The sequence below is a fragment of the Biomphalaria glabrata genome, chromosome 15 (assembly GCF_947242115.1).
Source record: "Biomphalaria glabrata chromosome 15, xgBioGlab47.1, whole genome shotgun sequence".
NCBI classification, from domain to species: domain Eukaryota; kingdom Metazoa; phylum Mollusca; class Gastropoda; family Planorbidae; genus Biomphalaria; species Biomphalaria glabrata.
Window position 1 is genome coordinate 6379114 of NC_074725.1, and position 27485 is coordinate 6406598.

General features: G+C 33.1%; 2 protein-coding genes across 4 annotated transcripts; one reads left to right on the forward strand and one right to left on the reverse strand.

The window, feature by feature from the left end:
* The first annotated feature begins 3716 nt into the window (after nucleotides 1-3716).
* LOC106055799 (neuronal acetylcholine receptor subunit beta-3-like) lies at nucleotides 3717-20466 on the forward strand. Of its 3 annotated transcripts, none has more exons than XM_056012973.1 (11): nucleotides 3721-3770; nucleotides 3988-4263; nucleotides 9044-9131; nucleotides 10484-10641; nucleotides 10772-10816; nucleotides 11648-11757; nucleotides 12865-13060; nucleotides 13708-13999; nucleotides 14687-14773; nucleotides 15038-15156; nucleotides 15246-20466. In XM_056012973.1, exons 3-11 carry the CDS (start codon nucleotides 9059-9061, stop codon nucleotides 15582-15584), a joined length of 1419 nt encoding a protein of 472 aa, XP_055868948.1. In that variant the 5' UTR covers nucleotides 3721-3770; nucleotides 3988-4263; nucleotides 9044-9058; the 3' UTR covers nucleotides 15585-20466. The 3 variants fall into 3 exon arrangements, with proteins under 3 accessions (XP_055868950.1, XP_055868948.1, XP_055868949.1); XM_056012974.1 differs by having other exon boundaries at nucleotides 3727-3770; nucleotides 4189-4263; XM_056012975.1 differs by lacking the exon at nucleotides 3988-4263 and having other exon boundaries at nucleotides 3717-3770.
* LOC106055808 (myosin essential light chain, striated adductor muscle-like) lies at nucleotides 20254-26768 on the reverse strand. Its single transcript, XM_056012976.1, has 6 exons — nucleotides 26618-26768; nucleotides 25597-25624; nucleotides 22781-22927; nucleotides 22163-22330; nucleotides 21302-21388; nucleotides 20254-20669 (listed from the first exon to the last, which is right to left on the reverse strand). The coding sequence occupies exons 1-6, from the start codon at nucleotides 26621-26623 to the stop codon at nucleotides 20635-20637; spliced, it is 471 nt and encodes a 156-aa protein (XP_055868951.1). The 5' UTR covers nucleotides 26624-26768; the 3' UTR covers nucleotides 20254-20634.
* Between the last annotated feature and the right edge of the window lie 717 nt (nucleotides 26769-27485).

Sequence of the window (27485 nt, forward strand, 5' to 3'; positions counted from 1 at the left end):
TTTAGAGATCCAATAATCAATAATTTTAAAGTAACCACGGCACTTGTAGATCTAGATCCGAGAAGTGGAAAAAAAAAGTGTAGGCCTAGCTTGTAGCTAGCTGCCTGTTTCTAATTGTCTCTCTTTGTGACTATTTAAAGTACATCAAACACGTGACCAAATATTTGTGTTCTCTTCATACACATTCCTAAACTGCGAGAAGCTAGATCTTCTTAATGATTCGGTTAAAAAAAAATAAATAATAAAAACGAAATATTTCACAACACACGAATAGGGGCGGGCATACATTAAAAAAAAATAGTAGCCTAAAGTATTTTTTTAGACATAGCGATCTATAGGGCAGATGATATAAAGGTCATCTGATTCTGTTGCCCAAGGTTAACGAGGATGTCATGTGGCCAGCACAACAACTAATGTCAGGTACCCATTAGAGCTGGGTGGACTCACGAGGCGCCCTAAAAATCAAGAAAATTAAAAATCCCCTAAGCCAAGCTCCCTTCTCCCAAAAAAGTGAGAATAATAGAAAGGAAATTAATCCATTAAAATATAATGCTGCAGTTGAATATAGGAAGGTTGTAGTTCTTAGCTTATTTTAATATGTAACATTTTTTATAGGGAAATAAAAAAAATGTAAAATTATGTATATTTTCTGAAAGATTGTTTGATTGTACAGAAACAAATATGGGCTACACAATAAATCTAATTATTAAATGACTAATTTCTTTACTTTGGCGTAATGATTAGAACTAGCCTTAGAACCACCGCGATCTTTAAAATTGTGTAGGCCTAGTTACCGACTACCTGACTCGATTAAAATGTGCCTGGCCAGTAGCCTATATATACTCTGACCTACACAAACCGGTCTGATTATAAGCAATCTTCGTTTCGGATATTAACCGAGGAGTCAGTGGCCTAACTGCACTTACTTCGCAACAGGGATGGACTGGGGGTCAAAATCGGCCCGGGCATTTCTATACCACCCGGTCCATAAATTGTATATTATATGATGGACATCAGATTTTAGGTCTACCTGTCATCAAAATCCTTGTGTTAAGTTTGATAAGACCATATGTTGTTTTTTAATCGCAAAGTGTATAGGCCTTAAAAAGGACGAAGCCTTTTAGTATCTCTGTCTACGGATGTAGACCATTACATTATTTCGGAAAATGTGTTAGATTAAATTAGTAGGCCTTTGTAGAGTATGTGAAAGATATTCTTTTAGGCTATATACTTCGCTCAGAGGGCCCCTGTTATAAGGAATACTATAAAACCTTTAACAATTAAATACGTGCCTTGGTGACATCCATGCGGCCCTTATATTATAAATACAGACGTGATTTCAAAAAAGAAGATGATACTTTGGTCAAGTGTGGTCCTACCGGCCCATTTGGATACCAGCACACTGGGCATTTGCCCTAATGCCCATATAGCCAGTCCGCCCCTGCTTCGCAATGGCATATTTTATAGAAATACATCAAACAAATAATAAGAAATACGAATAATTAAGAATAATAAATAATGCATAGACAGAATGGGGCTTGGGGTTAATGCAATTACTAGATTTTTTTTATACATTGAGGAAATTCTTCTCCGGCAAACTGTGCTTTAAGAGGCCGTACACATATTTATATTGAATATATATATATATGTACAACTATGTAAACGTAAAGAAATATAAAGAATGAACATAGAGATGATCGAACCCTACGCGCTGCCATTCCTCGTTGTACTGTGAGAGGTTTGGTCTATCTTCAAATCTGAAGGAGCATCCAAAATGTGTAAACATAAAATTTAATTTTGCCTATACCAATAAAGAAGTCAGTAAAAAAGTATTCGGCAGGGATCATAGCATTATGTAACAAAACAAAAACAGAACGGAAAAACCCGAATGAAACTGGGCAAAAACATATTGAGTCTATTGATGCCGACCCATCAGTATATATATATATATAATGTCACTTGGCTTGAAGGTCTCCAGTGCTAGTATTTGAAGGTCGTTAGATGAATGCCTTAGCTAAGTAGCATTAAGGTCCACTAGTTTCAAGCAACTGTTGGTTGAGACTTGAGAGGCCAGCTTTATCAGATATTCTAGTGGCATGATGCATAAAAGACAGCATCTGGATAAGTCTTCTGCGTCTCCAACCATCTACTAGTTTTTTTTTTAGCTGGGAGGTATTCATCCAGCTTTTTGTAACTCTCAAAGCATATACAGTTAGTAGCCTATTGATAGTTCTCTCCTAAGAGATATTGGACCTAGATTAGTCATTATTTCAGCCTCATTTACTGGGCTTGTCCTAAAGGTTCCACAGATAGATCTTAGTGCTTGGGACTGTATCTTATCAAGCTGTTAAAGCGCTGTCCTAGAGCCATAGATATGCACAAGAAGACTGTCCTCGATCTGTGATCGGACTGCTCCTAAATGCAGTGATCGAAGCATGTCTGCTCTGGCTCCCCACTTCGTAGATGCCAGCTTTCGCACCATGGGGCAACTTCTTGGATGTGCTCACACATTTTTAGTTTACGATCTAAAGTTACACCAGTCCCGAGCGTGAACAGAGAATAGGCCGTCTTGCGCGTCTTGGGTGTGTTTATTTCTGGCCTCCATTTGTGTGTGTGTGTGTGTGTGTTTGTGTGTGTATTAGCAGAGCGTATTGAGATCTTCTTGCAACACTTTTTTTGTGATTGCCACCTTCAGGATTTCCAAAGGATAATGTCTTCAGCAAAGAGCAGATCTTGGTATTTTAGCTGTGCCGGTAGGTCATTTATGAAGGCCGTGAAAAGGGGACATAACAGGACAGAGCCCTGGGGGAGGTTGTGATCGAGGGTCCATGAGACTTTTCCATACATATAGGCCCCTATATGATACTTTTTATAATATTTTTAGTCTAGTTCAAGGTGACCAGATATTTGGGGAGCGAAAGCGGGACACGTGTCGATCAAGGGAGGTACATAAAACATTTAGATTTTTTTCGAGCAATATTGCTTTCAACAACGTTATTATAATACATCACACACACACACACACATGTACACATAACCTTTAGTTTTACAGGTGTAGACCTACACACAATAATTTAAATAACTGAAGTTTTTGTTTCTTTTAATGTTTTTCAAAATAGATAATCTTTCTATGCGATCCACCTGAAAGCGTTAACTTGTGGAATAAGCCACTTAAATTCTTTCTGAAATACTCGGCACAATTTACGTATAAATTTAGGCTACGATTATCACTGCGACATTATTTTTTTTTTTACCAACTAGTCTCATCCAAAGAAGGCAGGATGCTGTAAAGTAAAAGCGTTAGCTATGCCTCTAGCTCAGGAGTCTGCGAAGCAGCGAACAGGAAATAATTAAGTAGCCTATCAAAAAGGAAACGGTGCAAGGCGGTAATTAAGGCCCTTCTTTTAAGCTCCAGTCAAAAGATTAAGAACGACTTTAAAATCGAAAAGTGACATTAATCAACTTTTTTTTATGAAAGCGGGACATCAGCAGTCCCCCACGAACATTGTATGAAAAGCGTGACAGAAGACTGTCAAAAGCGGGACTGTCCCGCCTAAGTCGGGATGTCTGGTCACCTTATCTATACTTCATATGCAGATTTTATCATTACAAATATAGGTCTGTGTCATAGATATTCTTACTGCTGTTAGTTGTCCACTCTCCAATAAAGAAAAGTTGAAAAGATAAAACTAAATGCATCAGAAAAAAAAAAAAACAAGGACCGAGGGAGGATTGGAGTTAGATCTAGATTCTAGATCTAGATAGTAGATGTATACTTACCTAATATACTATAATATAGATCTCTAGAGAGACTAGATCTATCTAAATAAATTTGATCTAGATGTACCTCACCTATAACTTCTTTTTGTGTGCATTAGATCTATTAATGCATAATGATAATTAATTAGATATTCATATTTATTTATTTTGTAAACAATATTAATAATTTAATATTATTATTATATTAATATATTTGCCAATTTGGAGTTTCTGGCAGTGTTACTCAAGTCACACTCAAGTCCAACTTCAAGTGACTCCAACTAAGAGTCTAACTAGTCTAAGTCACTAAGACTGACTAAGAGTAAGACTTAGTCTTTAGAAGTAAGTTAGTCACTAAATCAAGACAAGTCTGAAGTCACTTATTAGATCTAGTCAGTTCTGACTTTCGCCACTTATTAATCTAATTAGATCTACTAGAGTCTAGATCAATACTTATACTGTGCAGTTCCAGTGGACTAGATGATAGCTCTAATCATCTAAGTGGTAAGCTTAGCCTTATTATTGCTGCTGTACACAGTACAGTGTATAGACTGTCACTATAGAATACTATAGATGTATAGTCACATAATAATAGTGTATATGAATCATTTTATCATTGCATTATCATTGATTAGGCAAGGGTTGATCCTAAGCCAGGCTAGCAACCTAAGGATTTGATTTAAATTTAGGATAGTACTTAGAGTAGTTAGACTTAGATTTAGATATTTAGTATGATCTAGATCTCTACACTCTAGATCAGTGGTCTTCAACCAGGGGTGTATGCGTGGGGGGGGGGGCAAAGGGGGACTAGAGATGAAAGAAGAAACTAGATGTGCACTTAAATGGTCTTTAAAAAAATAAAATTTTCTCCAAATTAACGCTAACTCAATACAGACAAATTAGAATTAGCTTGCTTCTAATTGAAGAACACAAACATCATTAGAAATTGAGTTTGGGAATTCCCTTTTACTATGTTTAAATTCTTACTCTGTTGCTGTAATCAGAGGGTATCAATTGTCTTTAGTTGTTGTGTAGGTGTAAACGTTGATGATTTGATAAACTGATTTATAATCAAAGTAGGTATCGTAATACGCTTTTTAGATTTAGTTTATTTTATCTACATATATATATAATGTGAATATATTAATATGTAAATGTTAATTTAAAAAAAAAATGCTAAAGCTAACATTATTTAACCTTTTTTTAACAATGAAAACATTGCCAAAGTTGGTCATGAGGAAAACTCACCAATGGGGAAACATCAATCTGTTGTAAAATTTATTGAGTTGCCACCAGATAAAAAGTATTCCAATGTTCTACTTTGAGTGACAACATTTTCCAATGAGGTTATGAAACCAAGTCAGCTCTTCATGAACATATATATATAGCAATGTCCAAAAGTAATTTAAGGATATTCATTAACAATTAAAAAACTTTCTACTATTCAAACAATATTTAAAAAAAAACGGCAAAGCAGAATATGATTTAGTGGCCTCTTAGAAATTAGCATAGATAGTTGTTGCTTTTTTTTACCACTTATGATGTTGTTTGAAAATTGATTAAAACTAAAATTAAAATTGTTAAAACATATATATGTGAGACCAAAATTTTTTTTTTGTTTAGTGATGAAATATTATTTAAAAGTTTATTATGTTTTAGATGTAGAGCTCTAAATAAACTTGAATCAATTTCTTGATGAACTACAGCTAATGTAATATTTATTAACAATTTACAAAGATTCAACTTGAAAAATAAATATGTATAAAGAAATAAGAGAAATGATAATTTAAACAATATATAACTCATTACAAATACTTATCTTTACTGTCTCACATCTCTTGGTCATCTCTCATCAACTATCACCCATGTAACTTAAATGTTACTATTCATTATGACAGACCAGCTCATGGTTTCATCAGAAACGCTGCAGTCTACCCAACCAACATCCGCACTACTTTCCTCATGGTTACCTGAGACACACACACAAACACTACATAACAATTTACATCACTTCGCCTACCGTAGTTACATACTAAGTAGGTTTATTAGGCATAAATAACAATTTATATGACAAATTTATTTGAATTTTGAATAACTGTGCCTGATTATGTTGTCTAATTTTGTTCAAAAGATTTTCAAAAAAATTAACTGTGGGTAAGCAATGTGGATTATGATTGTACTGACCCACAGCTCTGTAAAGACATAATACATCCTACATCAATATGTTCAATGTAGAATCTGTACAATTAAAAATTACAAGCTTTGTACCTAAAAATTCGTCTTCAGTTAATCTGTCAGATCATTGATTCAGACAGTGATGTTATGTCTGATTTAAATTCAGCTTTTCTGATCAGTTTGGGTAAAAATATATTATTCGTCATTTGCACCAATTTTTAACTCTTATAATTTGTCTTTTGTGGATGTTGAAGATTACGAATGTGTTTATTCAGAGAATTGTAGTACATTAGACAAAATTAGATCTTCTTCAACTCACCAGTTAGTATCAAGTTCTCATTGCACATTTAGACAGTTTTTTGTGAATTCAGATCAATAGCCTCTTTCCAAAACAAAAAAAGTTGACCCAGAATCCTTTGATTACCTGGCAGACTAATGCTGATAGTAATGGTAAGAGACATAAACAGGCACACCTTTGACTGTCTGCGTTGCATTGTCATTTTTGAAGGAAACATAAGCTCAGAATGATGGCTTTGATTTCTAAATTGTTGTTGGCTTCCTGCCATAAGCACTGGCAGTGATTGGGTATTTTCAGTGTGTGGAGTGACAAGTAGCGATCGTAGGGCTAGACTAAACCCAAAAACATTAGATATGCTGACTTAATAAAATACTACATGCAACTCTAGCTGATATCACACCAGGGCCATCACACCATATACACCAGTTGAGTACTCCCTCTTCAGATATGCCTCTAAGTATAATTGGAGACCCTTGGCAAAGGAACTTGGTGGTCCCAAATGAAACAGAAAAAAAAATATGAAAAAATAAAATTGCGCTAATTGTTAAATACCTAATGTACTAAAACAATAACATTTGGGACAAGTTTCAAAATTTCTTCTCGAAAAAAAAATGTTTTTTTAATCCTGTAGAAGGCCTCCACCAATTGGAGACCCTAAGCAGCTGCCTAATTTGCCTAAGCCAAAAGCCAGCTACACATCTTCATATGAGCTGGTTTAACTTTACACAACCATCATTGTCCACTGTGCTCACTCTATCAAAACCAATTATTTTGTTTAAAAAAAAATAGTGCTAATTGCATCCGGTTTATGATGGATTGGTTCATGCTCAATATGATGGATTGGTTCATGCTCAATATGAGTGTCTAAAATCATATACATGTACTTAAACATGCCTATTTTTAACTTTGTCACAGTTCCATAATATCCATTTTTTTTATATCAGCTGTGATAGGCTTCTTTGGAAATGATCTTTTTTAGTGTTATGTTTTAGGGCAATTTGTTGGATGCTGTGAGCATATAATTTAACACAAATTTAATGATGGCCCATGAATGATATCAAGTCAGATTTAAACTTGTGATTAACAAAAAAAATTATGCAATGAAATAGTGGGTTATGACATGGTAGTAGTATATGGGAATGAGATTTGTTAGATCTTATTTAAAATGTAAGGATTCACTAGGAATCGAGTTACTTAAAACCATTTTCGATTCATTTCTTACCAATATTTAAATGTAGAGATATATGACATTCTGCATTCTAATTTAACAGAATCATTGCTAACTTTGCCAGTTCCTATGCCAATTTGTTTTTTTGTTAACTTTTACTACAAATATGATTACTTGCCATTGTTTTTCATTGGCTAGTACCATCTATCACAAGGTTGGTCTGACAGTTATTATTATTTTGATGCATATTTTTATTCCTTATACTTAAAATAATCTATTTTACATTTTATTTTTAAAAAAAAAAAGATTTTTTTTGTATCCAACATTTATTTCCCCCCCATCCATCAAGAGAGTGCAAGCTAATTTTAGGAATTTAAATAAAAAACCAAAAGCCAGTTAAACCCTATAATGTGAGAACTACTGTATTCCAATTCACAGTATTGTATTTTTTTTTTTGTCAATATAAAAATGTAAAATATTTGGACAGTTTCCAAGTAATACATTACAAGTATAAAATGTTTTTTTTTATTCTTAATGACTTAAAATAATTTGTTATTATTCATAATAGTTTTGTTCTTTGTGAATATTACAGATTATCTTATTGAATTTATTTAATAATTTACTTTTTAACTAGATCAAGAAACAGTAAAAAAAACAACAACACATTTCTTTTTAAGATTCTTACAGAAAATTGGATCAATCAGGACATTTCATTTCTATGTTTAAGAAAGATTAACATTATTGGACATTACAAAGCCATATGATAAACACAAATAAAATAAAAAAAATTAATCCCTTCACATATTAAAAGTTGTTTTTTTTTTATTTTGAAAACATTTTTAAACATATGAATTCAAACCAAGAGTTTCACATTTTTTCTGTTCTACCCAATCTGAACAAATAACCCAACCTAAATCCGGGAATCAATGCCAGAACTTTTTGGAAAAGATTAAGCCATGAAAAGGAAAGAATCAATATTTTTATTCTTTGAATCTCCTTTAGTAAAGAGAATATTTGTACAGCACCAAATAAAATGTGAATTTTTAGCTTCTCTTGGGATTTGATTTCTTTAGAAATAAGACGACAGACATTTTCTTTTTTAAAAAATTCAACCCATTGACCTTTCTTTAAAAAAAAACAACAAAAAACTTGTTGAAGATCTCAGTGTTAGGGTTGGATTTTCTGTTGAGCAGTGTTACAAGCTCACATGATTAAGTCTCATGTGTCTTCATGAAACTTTGTAGTTCTTCTTAAACTTGTTACAGAGAAAGTTTGAACTACACTAAATTGAGAGTATTGTGTTCTTTTAAACTGGTGCTCTCTGACTTACAGACATTCACTCACAGGAAATAAACCTGGCCTAGAGCATGATGGATATTTTTAAAAAATTGATTCCTAATTTCTCCAGTATTTACTTTGAGTCATTAAAAAAATATATATTCATATTTGATGCCAATTCGTTGTAGTTCTAAAGTCTGCAAACTTTGTTTTGAAATATGCTTAGCTAACATTGAACCTACAGTAAGACTAGTCAAGAAATATGTATTAGAAATGGTTCTGTGGTTAACACCTTTGTAAATTGGAGAGCACCTGTAATATCCATATTGCTATGTTTTTTTAAATGGCAAATTTTGTATTCACAGAATAGTGTGTCTATCATGTTGTTTTCTTTATTGAAACAAGCTCTTCTGGCCTTGGTTTTAATAGTTTCACTTGTTTGCACTAGTAAAGGTAATTAAACTGTTTTTTTAAATAATCAGTGATACATTTTGGCAAAAAAAAGTGCAAAGAATTATTAGTTAACTATTTGATTTAAATGATGTTTGTTTATAAATGTTTCTACCCCCAACATTTAAAGCAAGAAAAACTTAATTTCATATTTGGTAGATTCCACTTATTTTTGTGCATGAAATCTTGGCTATCAGCTATCAACTAATAGCTGTTTGATGTATCCATGAAATGAAAGGTTTTAGAATTAATTTGGCTGGGTAAAAAAACTTAGTAAACAACGTCAAAGACTTCAATAAATAGTCACCACAGCTCATTCTTTTTAGTTACTAATTGTATAACAATTCAAAGTAACTGGCTCATGAAATAATTCACTTTGCAAGATGGTTAATGCTTAAATAAATTCATCTATATATTGTTTTATCTGCATAAAAATGTTTAATTTAAAATATGTATCAAAGCTTATGAATTTAACAATTTCGTTAAAAGTAAGTAAGTAGATCTTTGGGGCAGATGATGTAAAGGTCATCTATTTCTTTGGCCCACAGATAATGAAAGTGTCATGTGGCCAGCTTAACAACTTTACTTTTCCCAACTAAAGTCAGGTACCTATTACAGCTGTGTGGACTCAGAGGTACCCTAAAGATACCAAAATTAAAAACCCCTGTCTTCACCCAGGATTCAATCCTGAGACTCTCCTGGTTTAGAAACCAAGGGCTTTACCTCTTAGCCACTGCATCTCCTAGTTTACTGGAAAATAAAGTTTTGATAAGAAATAAAAAAAACATTGTTTTTAGTCTGATTTTAGTCAGAACCTAATTTGGTAATAATATCAATCTCTATTTATAATGTTGAATACTTTTTTATTGTATAAGCAACATTTATATTTTATTTAACAACATTAAACATTAAAACTTCAACAAAAAATTATACACTTTATTTTTGTGTGCTGCTTTTGTAATAATAATGGTAAAAGTAAGTAAAGTTCCCCTTTCAGACCTTGTAGTCTATAGGGCAGATGATGTAAAGGTCATCTGTTTCTGTGGCCTACGGTTAAAGAGGGTGTCATGTGGCCAGCACAGCGACCAACCGCCTTTACTTTTCCCCAACTAATGTCAGGTACCCATTAGAGCTGGGTGGACTCAGAGGCACCTGAAGATCCTGAAATTAAAAATCCCAATCCTCACCGAGATTCGAGCCCCGGTCTCCAGTTTGGAAGCTAAGCGCTTTACCACCAGCCATCACACCTCCTAACAATAATGGTGTTATGGTATAATTTTAATAGCTTTAAATTTCTTTCAACAATTTTTCAAAAATCTTCATTTTGTAAACATTGAAGTTTATTTCAATCTCAGGCCAGCCACAAGGAAACAGAATTGGTGAGGTTTACTATGAAGAAGACTTGATCACTCGCCTGCTTAGCCGCTATGTGAAGGAGGCCAGACCAGTTCTTCATCCCAACGATGCTGTTTCTGTCTCTGTGAAATTTTCATTTGTTAGAATAGAGGACTTGGTAATTATAATTGTGTTTTTGTCTCTCATTAAAAGTTAACATTTTAAAATATTTTGTATTTTATTATATTAAGGTACTAAAATGTACTTACATATACTAAAAATGCTTTCTATGTATGTGTTCTACTTAGGATGAATCAACAGATACATTTTCAGCATCTATGTTCATTGTTCAGGTATTGTTGAAGAAATCATTTTTTAATGCACATTTTCATATTGGAAAAAAAAGTTGATCATTGCTTAGATGGTTAAACAGTTTTGATAATTGATACCAGTCGATTTGATCTTATGCTAAAAATTATAAAAGCGTTAAATAGGAATCCTGCTTGAATATTAAATTTGAGAATTTTATACAGGAGTTCTATGTTGATTTTTATTATCTTTTTTTTTTCTAAAAAATTATAATAATATAGTTCGTCCATCATAATATGATAATGACCACATTTGTCACCCAGGGGTTTTAGAGGTTTGCATTATGGATTTGTGCTTCCTCATGTGACTGGTGAGACCCATGTGAGCCTGGAATGTTAGGCTGCACATTTGGTATTCCAGCTTAAGCTGGAGTCATTGGCCTCATTTTTTCTTATGCACTTTTCTTCTGCCAGTGCAATTTTTACACCAGTTTTCACAACACTGTACGGCAATGCTCTATCATCTATCTTCCAGATGGAAGGGTCTATGTTGAAGGTTACCTGAGACACTTTGTCCACCTTGTATTTGCTCCTTCTTTTAGCTGGCAATAAAGGAGTTGTCCATTTTACAGATGTGACTTGCCTGTTGCATTTGATACATATGTAACCAGATTTATAACATAAAGCCATTGAAAAAGTCAATTGATCTCAAAAGATTTAGTGATAATATTATCTGTTTTAACTGATAGATTTAGTTTCTAGACCTTACGTATTCAACAAAATTCAAAACATTAGAGAAATGTTGTTTTTTTCTTTTTGTTAGTACTATTATTGTTTTGGCTGTTAATATAATTATAACTTTTATTGAACTGACAGATGTGGAATGATCCTAGGCTGAAGTGGAATATCTCAGAGTTTGGTGGAGTGAGAAATGTTCGTTTACCTGCTAATAAGCTTTGGGTTCCAGATCTTGTCCTTTATAATGTGTAAGTTTGTCCTGTAGTTTTGTATCATCTAATATAAGATAAGAAAAGATCATTTTTATTGGTCCAATCAAATGAAAATTCAGTTTGACTACAATTGACCACCTGTTTTTTTAAGTCTTGAGACACTGGAAATGTTGTGGTGAAAACGAGGTTTCTATTTTCTTTAAGTTTACTGTGTAAGCTGCTAAGTTGGTTCTATTAGGTATGTGCAATATACCTAGAAATGAATGATTTTGGTTTTTCAAATTTCATATTGGAATGTTCAAGGATATTGTAAATCTAGAAAAAACTCAGAAAACGGATTCTTGTAATGGAGAGATATTGAAGTACCATAAATTTGATGTTAAAAAATATCAGTCTCTGTCTCACATTTTGTAGTTGCTGCCACTATCACACAGTTACAGGTTGATCATCACTCTACCACAAACATCTCAGAAACAGGTGCACCTACAACAAACATTTCAGAAACAGGTGCACCTACAAGAAACATCTCAGAAACAGGTGCACCTACAAGAAACATCTCAGAAACAGGTGCACCTACAAGAAACATCTCAGAAACAGGTGCACCTACAAGAAACATCTCAGAAACAGGTGCACCTACAACAAAAACATCTTTCCCTTCCACTAGTTTCCTTTACTCCACTTCAAAGAGACTTCTCAACTTTCTCACTGCTGTACTGGTCAGTCCATGGGCAATAATCTTTTGACTTACATCTACTGGACTAATTAAAGGAAACATCTCTCTGTGTTTACTCTTGCCTAGTAAAGGAAACATCTCTCTGTGTTCACTCTCGCCTAGTAAAGGAAACATCTCTCTGTGTTCACTCTCGCCTAGTAAAGGAAACATCTCTCTGTGTTCACTCTCACCTAGTAAAGGAAACATCTCTCTGTGTTCACTCTCGCCTAGTAAAGGAAACATCTCTCTGTGTTCACTCTCGCCTAGTAAAGGAAACATCTCTCTGTGTTCACTCTCGCCTAGTAAAGGAAACATCTCTCTGTGTTCACTCTCACCTAGTAAAGGAAACATCTCTCTGTGTTCACTCTCGTCTTGTTATGAATATTTTCTTTTGATGAGCTCTGATTATGTTTTGAACATTTTGTTCACAGTGCTCACCGCAGCCCTCCACAATCTCTCTACGAGGAGACGGTGACAGTCACGTCAGATGGCAGCATAGTCTGGGTGCCAATGCTAACATTGCACAGTACCTGCCCCATGGACCTGAGAGACTTCCCTTATGATGTGCAGACCTGCAGTCTAGTCTTTGGCTCCTGGATGCATACAAGCTGGGAAATGAATGTCACTGTGAGTGACTCAATTATATTAAATATTTGGATAACTTGTACAGTTTGCACATTTACCCTATTAAAAAAATTATTTTCAAAATTGTAAAATTAATTGTATGGGCCTGAAATAATGGTGAACTGAATAAATGGAGATTTTGAGGTTTGCAGGTTTAGTGGAATACAATCTTTAAGTTAAAAAAAACAAATATCATTACAAACATTGTCTCTAGCTTTGTACTACATTTAACTATCATTCCCAACATTGTCTATAGCTTTGTTCTAAATTTTACTATGATTACAAACATTGTCTCTAGATTTGTTTTAAATTATACTATCATTACAAACATTGTCTCTAGATTTGTTCTACATTTTACTATGATTACAAACATTGTCTCTAGCTTTGTTCTACATTTTACTAGATTACAAACATTGTCTCTAGCTTTGTTCTACATTTTACTATGATTACAAACATTGTCTCTTGCTTTATTGTACATTACAAACATCATATCTAGCTTTGTTTTTACATTTTACTATTATTACAAACATATCAACCTTCTCACTTTTACTATCATTATAAGCATCAACTTTGTCCTAGCATTATAAGAATAGATTAATTTAAAACCACTGGGAAGTCTTTGAAACAAAAAAGTGACTTGTTTGTTTCAGTTCATCTCAAAGAAAACTGAAATGGATGTTGTGCTGAATGAAGAGGACTCCTCCTATCTGGTGCACCCACACCCTCAGTGGGAACTGGTCAACAATAAAGCACATGCCAAGCTGTCTTCCAAAAAGTATGAGTGCTGTCCACAGCCTTTCACTTTAATCACTGTCTCTGTTCAGCTGAAACGACGGCCTCAGTTCTACCGCTACCTCACTGTTGGACCAGCCGCCATACTAGGTCTTTTGGTGCCAGTCATTTATCTTGTGCCTGCACCGCGTCATGACAAAATGTTGTTTGGTAAGTTATAATAGCATTGAGATTAGAACAGAATATAGAATATATATGTAATGTTTCAATTTAAAAAATTGTTTTGCAATTATTCCAAAGCTATTAAACAACATTAATCAATGATATAAATATCCCAGTAGAGATAAAAATGTTTAGGTATAAATTTTAGTATGTACCCAAGTTTACTTCCCTAAAAAGGGGGGTACCTAACATTGGTTGGTTGTGCAGTATGCATCTGGACCGTCATCTTATGGTTCTGCCGTTTGCCATCCCCTGCCATTCTGTGACCAACTGCTTTTACCTTTACTTTTTTATTAAAGTCAGATACCTTTAGAGTTGGGTGGGCTCTGGAGCACCTTTAAAATCCTAAAATTCAAAATCTCAGTCTTCACCAAGATTCCAACACGGAACTTCTTGTCTTCTCAAACATAAGTGCTTTAGCACTTGGCCACCGCGCCTCTAGTCACATAAGACCCTTCTTAATTGTATGTCACAAAACTTTACACTACCTGCCGCTTTATAAACCTTCAGTCACAAGAAATTTTTTATCCTTTTTTTAGCACATAAAATGTAGTAAAATACACAGAGAGGTTATTTAGTTGTTTTTTTCTTGGGCAATACTGTAAATCTTTATTAACATTCACTGGTTTGGTGTCAGTTGCCTGATTTGTTATTATTTAATTGAATCTTTTACAGGTCTCTTGTTGCTGTTGTGTCTTACTGTTCTGTTGGCAATTCTGCAACAGGCTATACCCTTTGACCATGGGTCCTTGCCAAAAATATGTAAGTGGTAGATACATCCCTCTGCTTAAAGCTGCACAATTTGTAACCATGTGAAATTGGTTAAGGCTGTCTTATTTTTTAGTCACTCAAAGCTGCATAAGTTGTAAGATGTATCTTTACATAATCAACTTTTTTTTTTCAATTTATTAACACAAAAGTTTATGAACATCTATAAGTTTAATTTATTCTTTAATCTTTTGGTGGAGAGAAGGATTTTAGGCAAATGTACAGCATGATTTGTTTCACTTTGTTTTGACTTCACAGGTTCATTTTATCTTGGAACCATGATACTAACTTGTATGAGCATCGTGACCTCTGTCATAGTGACAAATGTCAGCATCAGAGGAGTGAGGCGCAAACCCTTACCTGCTTGGATACATGCTGTAAGTTCAGTAAATGTCTCTCATGAAATTTTACTAGTTGTTAATGAAAAAAAGAAAAGTTGGTTTACTCTATTTGGTTTACTCTGTAGATTTTTCTTGGGAGACGAAGCTTGCGTCGTCTGATATGCCTGGGGGATTATGGACCTATCAATAACCTTTATGCTTCTGAGATCCAAACTCAGAATCAAGGCCTGCAGGATGTTGAAAATGTTAGTGAGCAACTTCTGCCCAACGTTGAAGAAGGAAACAGGGACAGAACTCTGGTTCAAATCAGCAAGTATATTAAGTACATTGTTGGCAAAATGGCGGCTGACATCTCCTACGAGAACATCAACCAGGAGTGGGAAGAGCTTGGCCGAGTGATTGACAGGTGTTTGTTTTTGGCATTTTTTGCTCTCTACATTTTTACAGCCTCATCTTTGTTATAAAATTTTATTATAAAACAGAATCTTCACCAAGATGTTTCAACTACCTTTTTGCCTTTTCATTGTATTATTAATAGAGTTTGCTTCACATTGTTTCAAAACACAAAATATGAAGCATAATTCTTTTTGCACCAGTAATTTTTGAAGTTATAATTGATACGTTTTTTTTTTGTTGTTTATTTTAAATATGTGAATATCATGACACTTTCTTTTTTAAAATTTTCATTGTAAATGGGTTTTAGAAAAAGAATTTTTGAATATTGGTCCATTAATTTGATTTTGAGTTATTCTTTTAAAAGAAATATATTACGAACATGTTAAGAAATCAAAAACATCTATTTCTAAATTGCATCTGTACGTTTTTGTAGCTAAATACTATTCTTAATTTCATGTTAGAAAATATATTTCAGAATGTAGTGCTCAGAAGGTTGAATGCACTATCCACTAACTACTTGAAAGGGACTGTCTCACCTGAAATGTAGTTTCTGTTATTTTGTTAAACCTCATCCTACATATTTTTCTTTAAACATTAATTATTTACTTTTTGCTTGGTCACAATAAATGGTTGCAAGATTTAATGAATAGACATTATTAAAGTGTATTTCTTTATTCTTCCAAAGCTGATAAACCTGAATACATTTCAATAGTATCTTCCTGAAACAATATTATGTTTTGTTTTACTTTATCTCAAAATTTCATTTTGAGGACTTCAGTATTATTCTGCGGGCCTTTGTCACAAATTGTATATTCATTTTATTTTATTTTGTTGAGCCCACGTACGTTTCACTATAGATGTTAGTAGGTTGAATTGGATACTTTACTTTCTTCTAGCTCAGATTTCATTTGATCAAGTTGCTACTGCTATTTAGTAGATACTTTTTTTTCCAGCTCTGATAAATTTTCAAGTACCATTTGTTTACCATATTTTTGCGCACGTAACCCTTGGGTTATATTAAGTTTTTGCAAACGACTGAAAGCTGTTCAGGTTTTACAAAATGTATTTTTACTCATGAACAGAACATAACAGAAAATAGGGAAATAGCTATGGGCCTTTATACATCCTCTAGTTGGCTGTGTGGTTGTGAAATGTACATTGGAAAGCTTTATGAACATCTCATTATAAACCTCAAAATATGAAATAGTACTGATGCGGAAGAGAATCTTTAATATACCAAGTTTATGGCAAGTCATGCTTTTCAGATGTGGGGTATATAAGGGTGTGGGTTGTTGGACTTTGACTTATTTTGTAATGTGTGTGGGGTATGTTTTATACATGTGCGGGTTATACTTGTGAAAATATGGTATACTTTTTTTTTTATACGTTGTACTTTGCTAACAATATACTCTTTTACTTAACATTGAACAAATTAGTTAATTTAACTGAAATAATTATTCATTGTTGTCTCAAGAGGAATGTATTATACCTTTGAGAAGAGTCAAACTTTATGTAGATAGCTAAAACATCTTGTGAGATTGTGCCTTGTTTGACCTAATGAGAGTTATTATTAGAACTGTAATTATACAAGAGTGATGCTGTTGGTTTTATGTGACCAAAATGCCTACAGCTGTCCACATCACTGTGTGTCATGTTTCATTTCCTTGGTTTAATCAGAGGATTTTGGTATTCATCAAGTCTTGCCTGTACCCTTGGAGAATTTGTGAAAACATAATGCTTATTTATCTTTATGCTGTTAACTCATTTGCCCACAGACACTTCCATCTTTACATGACCACTCTTTTTAAACTTCCATCTTTACATGACCACTCTTTCTAAACTTCATCTTTACATGACCACTCTGTTTAGCAAATGTTTGCTAACAGCTTCATTAAGTTTTCCTATTTAAAACAACTCGCCTTACTTTTATCTAACAGCAGACAACAGGATTCTTTGAAATTTTTTTACCAATGGTCTCTCCCATTTGGCTTTTTTTTTTTTATCAAGTATGGCCGGTCCCAGTAACCCATCTGTCTTAAAAGGCAAAAAGTACAGTAGTTAGAATCAGTTGGCTAAACTTATTTGGATACACTTTTGAGATATTTGTATTTTTTTTTTTTACTGCCAGTATATTGTATGTGATTTTCTATTTTTAATAGAAAATAATGCTCCAACTGTCTATTCTCCTTTGTGTAGATATAAAACTGGTTGTGAGACATTGGCATAATACACATATATGCTTTTTTTAAATTTTACATTTTGGTGGTAATTTTTTATATTTACAAGTAATTTTAGGTTTGTTTGTTGCTGTTTTTTTTTCATCTATACAAGTGTTAACCTGTCCAGATATTATTTGTGTTCAGTTGAAAGTTTAAAACATACTTAGTGTTATGTACTACCTCATTATTTATAGTTCAAAAGAATTTTTTTGATTACACATGTCAGAACATTGCCAAAGGATGAATGATTTGACTTTGAATATATTTTGTTCTGCAGCATTAGTCTAATTTGTTTTAATACTGAACAAGTTGTGATTCATGGCTAAATTTGGTGCTTCAGAACTTTTTTTGTAACAAAAAAGTTGTAAATTATATATTATTACTTGTTAAAATTTTTAAACATTTTTATTACCATTATTTTTGTTTGTTGTAAATGTGTAAATACATAACTGTTTCTATTTTGTACTCAATGTTTACATTTTTTGTGTATATACATTTACAGATCCTATGTAAAGGCTAAAAATTGATCTATTATTTGTTCTTATTGCATGCTTCCAGTGTTGTCAGTGTGTTTCATTTAATGGTCTTGCAAGTCTTCTAACAGTTTCATTTTATAGTTTCAGATGCTTCTAATGAATAAAACTGGTCAGACTAATTTAAATATTTTTTTAAATGTATTTAACTGTTTGATTTTGACCTTAGGTTTTATTTTTTAATGCTCAATAATTTCTAAAGTACTACATCAACTGATTTAATTACAAGTTAATTACATGTAGTGCTTTACAAAACTGTTTATTTTCTATACAATACTATTAATGCACACATTTTCTTTATTAAATTGCTGACTGATAATGTGGTATTCTTGTTGTAAAAATTGTATTCACTAGTTTAAAATTAAAATCCAATCATTTAACCACAAAAAAAAAAGACCTTATTTTTTAGATAGGCATCCTTAATAGATGTGTATTTTTTTTTACTGTTAAGTATTAATATTTTGAATGACATTGAAGCATGTGAGTAAAAACAATTTTAACAAATTATGTAAAAAATATTTTTAATATAAATATTTAACTATACATACCACTGTCAAATAAATTTTATGTAAAAACTAACTATTGGTTGTAAACTGTTAAGGACTTAAAAGTATGTTAACTTACTGAAAGCTTCACTTATTTCATTTAAAGTTTGCAATAGTCAAAACAGAACTAATGTTGAAGCTGCCAGAGATCAATACATAATCTCTTGCAATAATGTTTTTTGTTTAGCACCCATCAATCTGTAAAAGTATTTTTACCATAAATCTCCACAACTTTATAATATGATTTGAATAAATAATTGGCTACCGGGTATATATTTTCTTTTTTATTAGCTTAGTCCTAATAATACTCATATACTGTTGGAACTTCCAACTTACTTAATTCTTCCTTATTTGTTTGTAAAACCTGAACTGGAATATTAATTATGAAACAAAATCTAAGCATTGTTGTAACTGAACATAGATGTGATATGATCAGGCATTATTTTTTTCTCTTTCTTGAGATTTGAAAATGTTTCCAACTCTGCAACTAAAGGTCATTGTGCACTTTCCTGGTCACAGCTTTGAAGTTATAAAATTCTAGTTCATGAAAAAATAGTAATCTAAATTGGTGGTATTATTTTACTGCTCTAGTCTGAGTAGCATACAAATAAAAATTTGCCACCTCAGCTGTTAATATTGTGTCACTTTCAAAACCGCCCTGTCACAGCCCAAATATGTTCTGTCTACATCAGTGTCCAGGTGCATTTTTCTTATTTCAGTCTGGGTTTAAGTAAGGGATTTAAAGCATTACTGATTCTTTACATTTAATAATGCTGTTGTTTTTTTTTTAAATTATCTGACCAGTTACTTAATTTTTAGCGAATTACTAAAACACAGGCATCCAAACTTAGATGACTAATGTACTGACTAATATGAATGTTATTTCAATGAGATGTTTTTGTATTTTACATTAGGAAGAAATAAAAAAGAGTATCATTTTGTAATGACTTTGTTAGACTGATTTCTGCCTGTGTGAACTGAATCTGGTGTGTAGTTCCGTAGATATAAAAGTATACTATATACATCTATGGTATTACTGTGTCTTGACTGTGCAGCAACACTTTGTAGACTAATTATGACTGAACTGCTTGGACTCATTATTGAATGAAAAGACACAAGTTGCAGGTTGCATCTAGTTTAATGGTAGAGAATAGAATACAAAGAAAACTACACTGGCACAAGGACCAGGAGACAGACTTATTCTTTATCTCTCTCTCTTTTTTTTTTTATTTAAATGAAACAAATATTTGTTTTGTGTTTTCATGGTAATGCCTCAATAAAATTCTGGTCTGGCTTTCTTAAAAATTTGATTTGACAGGAAAGTTAAAAGAGGAATTAAAAAGTAATATCCAAAGTCAGTAGATTTATCAGCACATATTAATTGCATTTTATTACCATGAACAGCCCAAAGTGGACAAGAAAATAGAACAAGACTAATCAAATGTTATACAAATCCATTTATTTACAAGTTGACATTACACACAATGTCAAAAACAAACACAAAAACTTTTTTCTTTAGGTCAGTGCTTTCGTTCAAATAACTATGAAGTTTAACCAACTAACCTAACCCCCCCATTGTTTTTGTTTAGCATGTAAATAGTGGTGGGGTGTTTGATGGAGAAGATTGAAATAAAATTATGAACAAAAAAAAAACACAGAAGTGTTATAATCACACACTCAGATTGTTTTGAACGACTTGTTGACACCAGTGTAAAGATTTCTTTGTTGTCATGTGTTGTTTCCAGTCTTCAATAAATACTATATAGGGGGGGGGAGGACTTGATCTCAAAAGATGAAAGTGAATCCTTGTGATTGATTGATTTATTCTGGGCCTTTCAATACTTTCTGGATAAAATCTGTTGAACAGAAAAGATAAGAACTTTGAAATTTATATTATTACAGATAGCTCAATTTAAGTTTGAAAATACAGCTATTTCTTTTCTGATAATCTTTTGAGGTAAGAAAAAATGACTGTCATAATTTACTTTTCAATTTTTTAAAATACATTTTCTTGGATTCTTATATTGGTTATTTTTATACTTTTTTTGGGGGGTTATTTTCATTCTAATACTTTTAGGACAAATATCATGTTAGGCTTTTAAATAACTTTCAATCATTACATTTAAAATTAAAGTTATGCACTCCTCACACCCTTATGAAACTGTCAAACATCTCTTAGATTGTCCCAGATTATCTCAGACCATCTTACCCCTATAGCCCAGCATTACCAAGACCTTGTATGCGGAGCATTTGATAAGAATACGATGCTATTTTTTCATAGCAGAGACTGTAAGAGCCAACAGGTCACAGCAAAAAGCTAGCTGGATGAGGAATTCATTTTCTAAATGAATAGAAAATCTAAAGGCTTCCATTCTAGGGCATTATTTTTTTAAAAACCTATATCTAATATCAATGACAGTCTTGTCTGTAAGAACTTGGAAAAGGTCAATAACTAGTTTTAACATTTGAGTTGTAATTAAGTAATCACCTTCGTATTTAACATTTCCGTCCAAATCTTCCCTGGTGTCGGTGGCCTTGATAATATCATCCACTTCCTCATCCTTGAGTTTCTCACCTGTTCGGAATATTAAATATCAACTTTCAACTTTTTGATTTCCACATTTCAAGTGAGTTATCAAATTAGTTTCAAAATCTCCACATTACTGACATAGTGCATTGCTTAGTTGGACAAATCGTAAAAAAAACTTTACAAAAGTAAATTAAATGGTAAAATAAATATTATTGACATTGCCCTTAAAACTTTACATTAGGTTTATTTAATTTCTTATTTTTCCACTGACTACACTCTGGATTTTGATCTTGATTTCAATGCTATCTGCATTATTGTGTGTGTGTGTCACTGTTTTTTGTTTGTTTTTATTTTAAGACCTGGCTCTCATTTTACGAACAATCATTATTTAAACCTCAGATCCATATGAACCTACAGATATCTAGATCTTAAAATATATTGTAGGCCTCCTTGAATGATTTGTGCAGCTTTATGTATAATCAGTTTTAAAAAAAAATAACACATAAGCAATATGTTCATCAAATAAGAATTATAACTGGAATAATTTTTTCTCAAATAAAAGAATGAAAGTTGTAAATCAAACCATTTTTTTTTACATTATGTCTTAGATTTATCAGTAAATAATACCCTTATTCAAACATCCTCTAGTAAAGGGACATAACTCAGATAACACATTTAATTTACCAATACCTCAAAAATAGCTCTTGATGCACTAAAATCTAAATAGACTTAAGTCAGTTAATTGATTGTAAGTCAGTTGAATCGATTTTAAGTCAGTTGAATTGATTGTAAGTCAGCTGAATTGATTGTGAGTCTCACCTAAGCATGTAAGAACGTGTCTCATTTCAGCAGCAGAAATGAAACCCTGGCCCTCTCTGTCGAAAGTTTTGAAAGCTTCATTGAAGTCAGCAAAGGTACCAGTGTCTTTTTCCTTTGAAACAGCAGAGTAAATGGGCAAGAACTCTTCCAGCTTATATGCCTTCTCACCTAAAAGTTTTAAAATTCATATTTAAAAAAAAATTAAATATTAATATAGAATTAAAAGATATTCTTTTTGACATAATTTACTATTTTATTTTATTAGATTATTTAAAAAAAAAAAAAAGCAAGTCTCTTGCAAACATGTAACTTTACTTGTTATTACCTCCCTTTCCCAAAGATTTAAAAGCCTTAATTTCTTTAAAAGCCATATTGATGGTGATGCTCCATTACAGAAAGCACAGGAAAAGGAATGGCGTGTATTTAAATTTACAATGGCATTTTTTTTTTTTTTGCTTAAAATTTTAAATCTTTCTTTCAATGTTTTTCCCACTGTTTTTTTTTGTTATAGTATGGATGTAAAATATGACCCGTAAGCTGGCACTGTCTGACACTACATTATTAAAGAATCAACAATTAGAAGCAATAACGTGTTTTTACAGAAATGAAATTATGTACCTAATTTGTCGGTTCCTCCATTCTTTCTGACTGTCTCCAGGGTTGGATTCAAACCCAAGCAGTACAGCATGTGCCCAGTTTTGAAGGCATCGACCTCCCCATCACGGCCATCCCAGAAGTCGTAGAGTTCGAACACCTCACGGATTTCTGTGATAACAAAGAAATATATAGACACTATAGTCGTCTGGCTCATGCAACACGGAAACGAGACAAACCAAGGTCAAGGTCCAGAAATATGCAACAATAATTATTTCAATGCTAAAGAGAAAAGATTTATGCACAATTTTCTGCGATACGTTTATGAAACTTAATATTTTTTATACAATAAATTATTTAAATTGTATTGTTTTTAATCGCAAAGGAAAAAAAAATTCCATCGAAACTTTACTTCTAAAACCACTAGGGCAAATCCAGATGATCTAGAAGTCATATAATTGGCTCCTTTGCTTATAATAGAGTCTACCGCGTACTAGTTATGGTCTCCCTCAATTTTTTTGTATATTGCATACTTTCGGTATGTGCGTACCGTGAATCAATTTTCTTTGAAAAACAAATTTAGATATAGACACAGTCTTGTTGTTTGTTTGGTTTTAATAAAATAAATAAATGTATTAATTGCACGTTGTGATTTTTTTGTATCTTTGGGAATTTAGAATTTTGTTAAAGTGCGTAGCTTTAATGCGCAACTTTCTGATTTAAGATGAAAACTTATTAACTACAACCTGTTATTCACATTTTAATAACATGGGTGGAATGGAACTAATCAGTGATTATATCATTAAATGATATTCTACAACAATATTTTTTTTTTTCAAAGACAAACTGTAAAATTCCGTATTCTCCACTAGAACAAAATACAAAAGTAATTTATTTTTAGACCAAAACGATCTTTTAATTATTCATGTATTTTTTAAAGTATAGAATACTATAGAACAAGGTTTTTAAAAGCTCTGATGTTTCTTTTTTTCCAGATTTTAAAAGCTATCTATTCTTATAAGATTTATACTACTGTATCCAAGTATATAGTTCGTCCATCGTGGTTCGATGATGACCACTTTTGTCATCTAGGGGGCTGAGGGCTTTGCACTGGGGTTTTGTGCTTCCTCATGTGGCTGGTGAGACCTATGTGAGCCCGGAATGTTAGGCTGCAGACTGTGCTGGTTATTCCAGCTGGAGCTAGTGTTATTGGCCTTGCTTTTCTTCTCTGGCGTTTTTCTTCAGCCAGCGCTGTCCTCTTTTCCTCAGCAACCTGTGCGCCAGTTTTCACAGCGCGACGCCATGATGCTCTGTCATGTGCCTCTGTCTCTCATGTGGCTGGGTCTATGCTGAACGCCTTCAGAGAAGCTTTGAGGGTGTCCATGATGCGTTTTCTTTGACCACCTTGCGAACGCTTTCTTTCGTTTAGTTGGCCATACAAGAGTCGTTTAGGGATGCGGCGGTCTTCCATTCTGCAGACATTTCCTGCCCATCGCAGCTGGGACTGCATCAGGATTGTGTGGATGGTATCTGGTATTTTGTCTTGCCATTTGACATTCAGTATTTTTCTTAAACATGTCCCGTGGAAGTGGTTCAGTTTCATTGCATGTTTTCTGTACACTGTCCACGTTTCATCACAAATACAAAGTTAGGGATCTATCGAGCTGTCATCCTCCCTACATTGCTCTATGTATCCAAGTAATAGTTTCTTAAAATCACGAGACCGATCATTTGGATTCTTTTTTTTTTTTTTTTTTGTCATTTAAATTTTAAAAAAAAAGCTTTCCAAAAAAATCTAAAACATATTTGAGACTAAAATACTAAGAGTTATTCGCGGTTATCTGTTCTTTGCTTATAACTTATCAATACTTACGTATTCTCTACCCAGGATACTCCTAAAAGCTTACAATTGATTGGTTTGCCTCCATTTTAGGAAAATTATTTATACATTTAAGGGAAAAAATATTATTTTAAAAAATCGCCGACTTGTCCCTGGCTTCCTACGTTTAATTATAATAAATAAAAAAAGAGGGGAGAGAGAGGGGGAACTTTCATAGATTAAGGAACACATACATTAAAGTTTTATTTTAAAATCCAATCCAAGTTTAAATGTTGAAAAGAAAAAACACGTTTAATGGATGGAGAGTGGGTTAAGGAAAGGCTGGGGCAGGATGGGTGGGCTAAGGAAAGAAAGGGTGCGAGAGAAACTGTAGCTAAATAGAGCGGCACAAACCTTTCATTCATTGTTTCAAGTAATACAAACTTGTTAACACGCATACGACCATTACACACAAATATAAACACACACAAACAGTCAATCACTTTGACAACGAGTAGCCTAATGTTTTATAGTTCCACTGAAAAATGTCCAGACTGATTCTACAATCCTTCAAACCTTGATGTGAATTCATTTGTACCTTTATTTTCTGATTCTACATTAAAATGTGGCTCTACTTTAACAAAGATACAATATATTTAATTCAGCCAAGTGGAACATATTTAAAGAGGGAAAAAAAGGAAAAACATAGTTTGGGTAATGTAAATTTTTTTTTTCTGTTCTAAAATGTGGAAGTAAAAAAACATACAAAACAAAACAAAAAAGGTTAAATAAAAAATGTCATTAGAAACGAAACAAAAAAATAATGTGACAGAATGAGAGAGGGAACACAAACCGGTAGAAGAAGGTCAATGCGGGTGGTTAAAACACAGCAAACGGTGACGTGGAGACAGGGGCGGATGCAAGCAGTAGGGTAGGCGAGGGTCCTTTGAGAGCTGCGACTCCTCCATGGATAATCCAGGCTTGAGAGAAAGGGTAGCAGGCAAGTGGGGATAAAAGTTACCTTCAATTTCGTCTCTTGACAGATCGGTCTGCAGATAAAGATCAAGGGCAGACAATTAATGTTTTTAAGTGGTGTAGAGACAAACAAGATATTTATATGTATAAGAAAGGGGAAGTAAGTTTCATTTAAAGTAGGTATATACATATACATCAGTGGCGTAGCAAGGTACTCGTGGGCTCGGGCTCAGGAATACGACGTTATATATATATATAAATAGATTGATAGATAGACAGATCGTGTTGCAATAGACATTATAGAAGTATTAGATTATGATAAACTTCATGCTTTTCTTCTGCCACCAAATGTTACATTGTAAAACAAGCAAAATATGAAAATACTTTTTAGAAAGCCTATACGAGATTAAGAACCGCACAATTGATGCCATACATTTCAAAACTGCACAATTTATCTCCCCTTTTCTATATATAAAACAAAATTACCAAAAAACTAATTGGCTACATTTTTAAAAAAAAATTGCTTCATGTGTTGTTGAAAATGAAGTATTGTGCAAAGTTTGAACCTGATCCGAGAATGGGAAGTGGGAGAATTAAAACGTTGATATGATTTGTACCAGACGGAGTGAGTTGATATAAGCTTTGTAAGATAAACAAAATAAAACTGTTTGGTTTACGAAAGCCGTCTGTGATACTTTTTATCTTATCAATCACACTGTTTAGAATATGTGGAGAACAAAATATATTACTTTTGATCGCATATGAACCTTAGTTTGGAATTGACCAATTCATTTTAATTAACTTTAAAATTCTTTTAAATAAACGTGTTTGGTAAAAAGCCTGCCGTGGGGTAATTATTAATATTGCACATACACATTTTCAAGTTTAAATTAAGAAAGCATTCTTTACGTCATGGAGCATATTTCATGACCGAATTTTAAACATGTAAAAAAAAAAGTGAAATTTAAAAAACAAAACCACTGTCACAGTACCAAGAGGATTGTAAGAACAAAACTTAACGGAACAAATAACTGGAGACTGTTAAAGAAATGTATAAAAGCACTTACTGCCATGACTAGTGCGAGAACGGAGTTGCTCCTGTTAGCTGAACGACCTGGAGGGAATGGCAAGAACACACAAATACTAAGAAGGTTTCAGCTTGACATTAACTCACTTATACCTTAGCAGTGCTCACCACAGCACGCGCGGGGGCTCCACCACCCACCCACCCACCTGTCTTTTTTTTTTTACTCAAACACTACCTCCACCCCCCCCCCCCACCCCGGCACAGGTAGAGCCTGAGATGGATGCATACGATGCAGCCGTTAACTATTGGGGGGGGGGGGGAGGATAATAGTGTGTGTGTGTGTGTGTGTTGAGAAAAGTGGGAGCAAGGCTTGCAAATGTACTATCATCTCCGACTTTCTTGTACGAGCTTTCATAAGTTCACCTGATTATCTATCTATCTATCTATCTATCTATCTATCTATCTATCTATCTATCTATCTATCTATCTATCTATCTATCTATCTATCTATCTATCTGTCTGTCTGTCTGTCTGTCTGTCTATCTATCTATCTATCTATCTATCTATCTATCTATCTATCTATCTATCTATCTATCTATCTATCTATCTGTCTGTCTGTCTGTCTGTCTATCTATCTATCTATCTATCTATCTATCTATCTATCTATCTATCTATCTATCTGTCTGTCTGTCTGTCTGTCTGTCTATCTATCTATCTATCTATCTATCTATCTATCTATCTATCTATCTATCTATCTATCTATCTATCTATCTATCTATCTATCTATCTATCTATCTCTCTCTCTCTCTCTATCTATCTATCTATCTATCTAACTATCTATCTATCTATCTATCTATCTATCTATCTATCCGTCTGTCTGTCTGTCTGTCTATCTAGCTAGCTAGCTA

What these genes read in the sequence shown, in the direction of transcription:
- LOC106055799 (XM_056012975.1), top strand. Translation starts at nt 9,059, where the DNA reads ATGTTGTTTTCTTTATTGAAACAAGCTCTTCTGGCCTTGGTTTTAATA. An exon ending in ACTTGTTTGCACTAGTAAAG is followed by an intron (nt 9,132 to 10,483) that starts GTAATTAAACTG and finishes TTTCAATCTCAG; the next exon opens with GCCAGCCACAAGGAAACAGA. An exon ending in GCTGGGAAATGAATGTCACT is followed by an intron (nt 13,061 to 13,707) that starts GTGAGTGACTCA and finishes TGTTTGTTTCAG; the next exon opens with TTCATCTCAAAGAAAACTGA.
- LOC106055808 (XM_056012976.1), bottom strand. An exon ending in TGGAGGAACCGACAAATTAG is followed by an intron (nt 22,331 to 22,780) that starts GTACATAATTTC and finishes TAAAACTTTTAG; the next exon opens with GTGAGAAGGCATATAAGCTG. An exon ending in CGGAAATGTTAAATACGAAG is followed by an intron (nt 20,670 to 21,301) that starts GTGATTACTTAA and finishes TCTGTTCAACAG; the next exon opens with ATTTTATCCAGAAAGTATTG.